Genomic DNA, 6,711 nt, shown 5'->3' with positions numbered 1-6,711 from the left:
CGGGGTTAGCCTTGACTCAGATCTTTCCTTTACTCCTCACATTCAATCACTTTCACGCTCCTGTCATTTTCACCCCAAAAATATCTCCAGAATCCGTCCTTTTCTTACGGAGGAAACCGCCAAAACTCTCATTGTTGCTCTGATTCACTCTCGTCTTGACTACTGTAACTCATTACTAATCCGTCTTCCCCTCACCAAACTCTCCCCTCTCCAATCTATCCTCAATGCAGCAGCCAGGTTCATCTTTATGACCAACCGCTACACCAACGCTTCTACCCTGTGCCAGTCACCTCACCACTACACCAACGTCTCTACCCTGTGCCAGTTACCTCACCCCTACACCAATGCCTCTAACCTGTGCCAGTCACCTCACCACTATACCAATGCCTCTAACCTGTGCCAATCACCTCACCACTACACCAACGCCTCTAACCTGTGCCAGTTACCTCACCACTATACCAATGCCTCTAACCTGTGCCAGTCACCTCACCAGTACACCAACGCCTCTAACCTGTGCCAGTCACCTCACCCCTACACCAATGCCTCTTCCCTGTGCCAGTCACCTCACCCCTACACCAATGCCTCTAACCTGTGCCAGTCACCTCACCACTATACCAATGCCTCTAACCTGTGCCAGTTACCTCACCACTATACCAATGCCTCTAACCTGTGCCAGTCACCTCACCACTACACCAACGCCTCTAACCTGTGCCAGTCACCTCACCACTACACCAATGCCTCTTCCCTGTGCCAGTCACTTCACCCCTACACCAATGCCTCTAATCTGTGCCAGTCACCTCACCCCTACACCAATGCCTCTAACCTGTGCCAGTCACCACCACTACACCAATGCCTCTTCCCTGTGCCAGTCACCTCACCCCTACACCAATGCCTCTAACCTGTGCCAGTCACCTCACCACTATACCAATGCCTCTAACCTGTGCCAGTCACCTCACCACTATACCAATGCCTCTAACCTGTGCCAGTCACCTCACAACTACACCAACGCCTCTAACCTGTGCCAGTCACCTCACCACTCCACCAACGCCTCTACCCTGTGCCAGTTACCTCACCCCTACACCAATACCTCTTCCCTGTGACAGTCACCTCACCACTACACCAACGCCTCTAACCTGTGCCAGTCACCTCACCACTCCACCAACGCCTCTACCCTGTGACAGTCACCTCACCCCTACACCAACGCCTCTACCCTGTTACAGTTACCTCACCACCACACCAACGCCTCTACCCTGTGACAGACACTGCACTGGTTGCCCATTCCCTCCAGAATTAAATTCAAACTTATTACTCTCACCCACAAAGCTTTCCACAGTGCTGCCTACTCGGGCTCTACGTTCTGCCAACGACCTCAGATTAACACCCTCCATAATCCAAACCTCCCGTCTCCAGGATTTCTCTCGTGCTGCTCCGTCCTCTGGAATGTGCTACCCCAGACAATCAGATTAATTCCAAATATCCACAGTTTTAAATGTGCCCTGAAAACACATCTTTTTAGACAGGCCTATAACATTCCCTAATCGGACTCCTTTCCCTGCCTCCCCCCCCAGGGACATTAGTCATCAGAACCTGACCCCCTCATTCAGCAGTATCCCCCACACTCCCTGCACCCTAATACACTTCTTGTCTGTCATACACAGATACTGGCTGGTGACCGGCTCATGCAGCTTTATATTACTACCCTATATATATATATATGATGGCCGGACCGTTGTACTGAACAGGCATTTTTCACATTTTGTGTCTCCCTTATTTGCTCATAGATTGTAAGCTCTTGTGATCAGGGTTCTCACTCCTCTTGTTTGAATTGTAAATTATTTTTGTCACTATGTAATGTCTGATATTGTCTATACAATGTACCCCCTGAATTGTAAAGTGCTGCGGAATATGTTGGCGCTATATAAAGATTATTATTATTATTACATTGACAAATTTGCTTAATTAGCTGAACTTCGGAGAAAAATACTTTATACGCCGTCTACACGTGGATTCTGGAGCAATGTGACATTTCTGTTTCGGCTGGAGGTGCAGTTTAATGTCTGAATATATGAAATGGTAGTCAATTAAAAAAAACAAAGACAAATTTGAGAATTTTTTATGAAAAACTGTAGTCAGATGCTGCGTTATTTCCCAACATTCTAGGTGCAGTACCACTTCTGACCACTTGGTGTGCAAGTAAAGTCTGAACGCTGTCTGCAAAAGTTCTAGAAGGGTTTTGGCGCAGTGTAGAACCAACGTTACTGCAATAAATATCCCCTGTGACGCGGCCCAGGCCCCGCTGCCGGAATTTGACAGATTATAAATTAAACATTTTAACTCTTCGTTACAAATCCAGTGAACAGAAGAGTTTTGTAGCGGACGACAGTCATCGATACCAGACACGAGACAGAAGGTGCATCTGATTGGCCAAGAAATCGCAGTCTAGTTTATTTGCATTTTGTGCATGTAAACTTTTGTCCCTCCCATAACAAGAGCGGGTGTATATAATGGGCGGAGCTCCATCTTGGAGCCGCTTTAGGGTTAATTCACATGTGGCAGATTTGTTACAGAAATTTCAGCGCTGAAAATTTATTCCTTACATCTTTATGAGGCTGTGGGGATGTGCATGGATTTCCGCAAAATCCCATTTAGCTGTATAGGACAGTCACACCCATTTCTGCAAATCTCCTCCACACGCTGCGTAAAAAACCCGCCAAAAAAACATTGATAATCTGACCTGCGGTGCGTTTTTTTTAATCCGCAAGTCAATTTAAGCTTTGGAATTGCTGGTTTTCTGTTGTGGGTTTTGCCTCATTGAATTCAATGGGGAGATAAAACCGCAATAAATAGCAGATGTTATTTTAGCGGCAGAAAAGCTGCGATTCCGCCGCAAAGAGGAAAAAAGGGGGGGTTCAGGGGTTCGGTATATACAGCGATCAGATCAGACAATTATCACCTATCTTGTAGCGGTTTTAGGCCAAACGCACATGATGCGGATTATGTGAACATTTGCCAAGTGTATTTTCCTGCGACAAATCTGCAGCGTAATAAAGTAAATGAGACTTCACATAAGGCCAGATTCACACGAGCATGTGCGTTTTGCGAACGCAAAAAACGCGGCGTTTTGCGCAAAATGGCACTTAATAGCTCCGTGTGTCATCACCATATGATGCGCGGCTGCGGGACTTTCGCGCAGCCGCCATCATTATGACACTCTGTTTTTATGTTTGTAAACATCATTCATTTTACTACTGTAGCGTGCATCACGCGGAAGTGCTTCCGTGTGCCGAGCACGCAACATGGCCAAATATAGGACATGTCGTGAGTTTTACGCAGCGGACATACGCTGCGTGAAATTCACTGACAGTCTGAACGGCCCCATTCACTAACATAGGTCCGTGCGACGCGCATGAAAATCACGCGCGTCGCACGGACGTAAAACACGTTCGTGTGAATAAGGTCTTACAATGTGGCCCAAATTATCCCCTATCAGAATGTTTGCAATGGGCTCGCAACTTTTTTTTCCCCAGAACGGAACAATCAGGGTCATATCATGACCGGCGCAATTCCCTAATATACCGTCACTAGCGATCCGAGCGTCACGTGGGGACAACCTCTGTACAGATGCCCTCTTAGAGCATATAGATGTCATTGGGTCCTCTATTTGGGATCACCCCTCTATGAGAGTCAGCCTCTTTGGCAAAAACTGAGAGAGCCATATATTACATGGACGGCCATTCACCTGAGACGTCTGACTGGCTGCCGCTTCCCTGGACACGCTCGTTGTGGGTGCCAGGCCCCATATAAATGGAGTTGTCGTTGAGGAGACAACCCCTGTAATACAATAAAAAGGTGTTGTCCAGTCTTAACCATTGTATAATGAAAAATTCTGCAACTTTCTAATATATTTTGTGTTTTGAATCCTCCCCATTTTCAAGATCTCTTCTATCTGTCAGTGAATAGAGGCTGAGAGAAGCCCTCCTGGCTTGCTACAATGTATCGGTGTAGGGAAGAGAGATGCAGAACAGGAGAGAGATTTGTGTTGCAGTCTTTCGTTTTTAAGCCTCTGATTGGAAACCAGAATGTTTCTATTCACTGACAGCAAGCTCAAGTTTTGAAAATGTAGAATTAAAACACAATGTAAATTAAGATGTTGCAGAACTTTTCATTCTTCGATGACTTCACTGTATTTATAAACTCTAAGGGAATGTTCACACGGCTTATTTACGGACGTAATTCGGGCGTTTTCCGCCTCGATTTAAGTCTGAAAATGCGGCTCGATAGCGTTGGCAAACATCTGCCCATTCATTTGAATGGGTCTTACGATGTTCTGTTCCGACGGTCATTTTTTTTACGCCCGACTGTCAAAAGGCAGGGCGTAAATAGACGCCCGCGTCAAAGAAGTGGCTGTCACTTCTTCAGACGTAAATGGAGCCGTTTTCCATGGACAAACAGCTCCATTTACGTCCGTAATTGACGCAGCGAAAAAGCGCCTCAACATGCCATGACGGCTGAAATCACGGTGCTGTTTTCTCCTGAAAACAGCACCGTAACTTCAGCCGTAACGGACGCTGCCGTGTGAATATACCCTAAGGTCCATAACTTCAATAGATTCACGAGAGGTGAGGAGCAGAATACACCAGATCTTCCGCCATGACGGAGGTGCAGGAGTCTCGCGGTCATTTCTTAATTATTTCCCATATCTAATAGAAGAAAAATCACCTCTACGCACATCCAGGGGGTAATAATTGGTTAAAATGGCGCCAATTGTATCAAAACGACGCACGTGGTAGAATATATTTTACACAATTCTCTAACCATATTGGACGCACTTCTCTTCCTTCGCCCCATCTACACGTACAACCGTATTTTGTCGGTGAAAGTCTACAATAACTTTGGCGCATTTTGCGACTTCTCAGCCGCACACATTTTTCAAGACACTTCTGAAACCCATCAAGCAGCGTTTCGTACACATAATGCCACCATCATGAAAAACCCCATAGGGAAACGTTGAAGTTAGAGTAACCCCATGTCGCAGCAGGGCCCTAGCCTCATCATCATCATCATCAATATCCATCATCAGGTCACAACAGCCCCTCCACATTGACAGGCAACAGGAGGAATTTAAAGGGATACACTGAGAAACAGCGCCACTGTTGTCTATGGGCTGTGTCTGGTATTGCAGTTCAGTCACATTTACTTGAATACTGCAATACCAGATATACCAAGCTGAATGGGTCAGAGATGCAATATCAGACACAGCCTGTGGACAAGAGTGGTACAGTTCAGTTTCTGGGGGGGGGGGGGGGGGGATAAATAAATCAAGCACCCCCATTACCAAGCTCTCACTCTGTATTGTAAATGGAATGATGGCGGTAACAGGTGAGTATTGAGGAATTGCTATATATGTGATTGTCTAATATACAAACAGGAGCTCCTGCACTGGACAGACATTTCTAATGAACATGAGGATCTGTGCCCCTTCTCTCTGTTATCAGCCACTTAATGAAGTACACCGGATCCCAGCAAAATATGTTGCAATTGTGTTTATTTAAAATAGTTGTAAATATAGAACTTTATACAAATATAAATGTATCAAGAAGAAGAACAACAGTGAAAGTGCAAAAATAAATAGTGTCCATCATTTCCTCTCATCAAAAGTAAATTTAACCCCTTCCTGAAGCGCATATCTGTTAGGAGGGGGGTGGATTACAGAGCAGGTCCATCATCACATATGTCTAACCCCCCACCCCTCCCCAATTCTTGGTATAATCAGCAGCTGATCCAAAACTGGAGACTTAACCCTTCCATATCCAACCTGGATACAACAGACCAAGAAAACTTTTTGGTTAACTCCTTCTGCGCCAAAGAGTTCTGCCAAGTGCAAGTCCTAGTTTACTCGCCAGACCTCATAGTCCATTCTAATAGACAGGAATTCAGTAGATGCCAGTGTCAGTCTATGGAGTCAGGTGCAGGACTGGCCCATACCTGCTGCGCCCTCTAGTGGTCCCCAGCAAAAGTGCACTGAGATGCAGAATCTTCTTGAAGTTGGGGCAGCCTGGAGGGGCAATTCATGAACCATCTGCTTGTCGCTTGGGTAGAGGGGTGGCGCTGGGCACTGGGTCTAGTCACAGTGTGGAGTCAGAGTCACTGGAGTCCAGGCTGTGCCTGAGCTTGGACTTGCAGAGTTGGTCCCTCTGGAGGTGCATGTTGTGGGAGCTTCTCCTGAGACTCTCCAGGGATTGCAGGAAGGATTTTCTGGCTTTCTCCTCCTCAGTGGGGGACAACCCTTCCTCCTCCACCTCCAGGATCTCATCAAAGGTAACCGGCTGGGTCTTGAATCTGCTCTGCCTGGGTCTCCGCAGTTTGCCCTTTCCCCTCAGGGGTCTGGGCTGAATAGGTTGTGGGTATTCCTCTATGGCACCAGTGTAATGTGGCATGACCGCTTTGTAAGTGGAGCACATGCTCAATGGTTCTGCCTGCTTGGCTGACATGACAGCTGAAGACATGATGGAAGTGTGAGGCAGGGGGCTGCTTGATCTGCAGGGGGCACTATGCTGCCAGTGCCACAGGGGAGACCGAATGCCCTGTGCAGGGAGATGAGCTCAGACAATGGGAGGATATCCAGGTATCAGAATGTCCATAGGAGCAGGGCTATGCTGCTAGTCCTGTGTGAGTGCCTCTGTCTCAATGCTCCTGGATGTCTCTCCCCCT

At 46.8% G+C, this 6,711-nt stretch overlaps 1 protein-coding gene across 1 annotated transcript; it reads right to left on the bottom strand.

Annotated features, from left to right (window-relative positions):
* Positions 1–5,537: 5,537 nt before the first annotated feature.
* Positions 5,538–6,698, bottom strand: LOC142660439 (uncharacterized protein C11orf96-like). Its single transcript, XM_075837054.1, has one exon. It carries the CDS (start codon positions 6,504–6,506, stop codon positions 6,126–6,128), a length of 381 nt encoding a protein of 126 aa, XP_075693169.1. The 5' UTR covers positions 6,507–6,698; the 3' UTR covers positions 5,538–6,125.
* Positions 6,699–6,711: the final 13 nt, after the last annotated feature.

This window comes from Rhinoderma darwinii, chromosome 9 (assembly GCF_050947455.1).
Source record: "Rhinoderma darwinii isolate aRhiDar2 chromosome 9, aRhiDar2.hap1, whole genome shotgun sequence".
NCBI classification, from domain to species: domain Eukaryota; kingdom Metazoa; phylum Chordata; class Amphibia; order Anura; family Rhinodermatidae; genus Rhinoderma; species Rhinoderma darwinii.
The sequence above is the reverse complement of the archived record's forward strand: the minus strand, read 5'-3'. Positions and strand labels throughout refer to the sequence as shown.

Bases quoted from the DNA above. Each gene is read 5' to 3' on its own strand.
- LOC142660439 (XM_075837054.1), bottom strand. From the start codon at position 6,506: ATGTCTTCAGCTGTCATGTCAGCCAAGCAGGCAGAACCATTGAGCATG.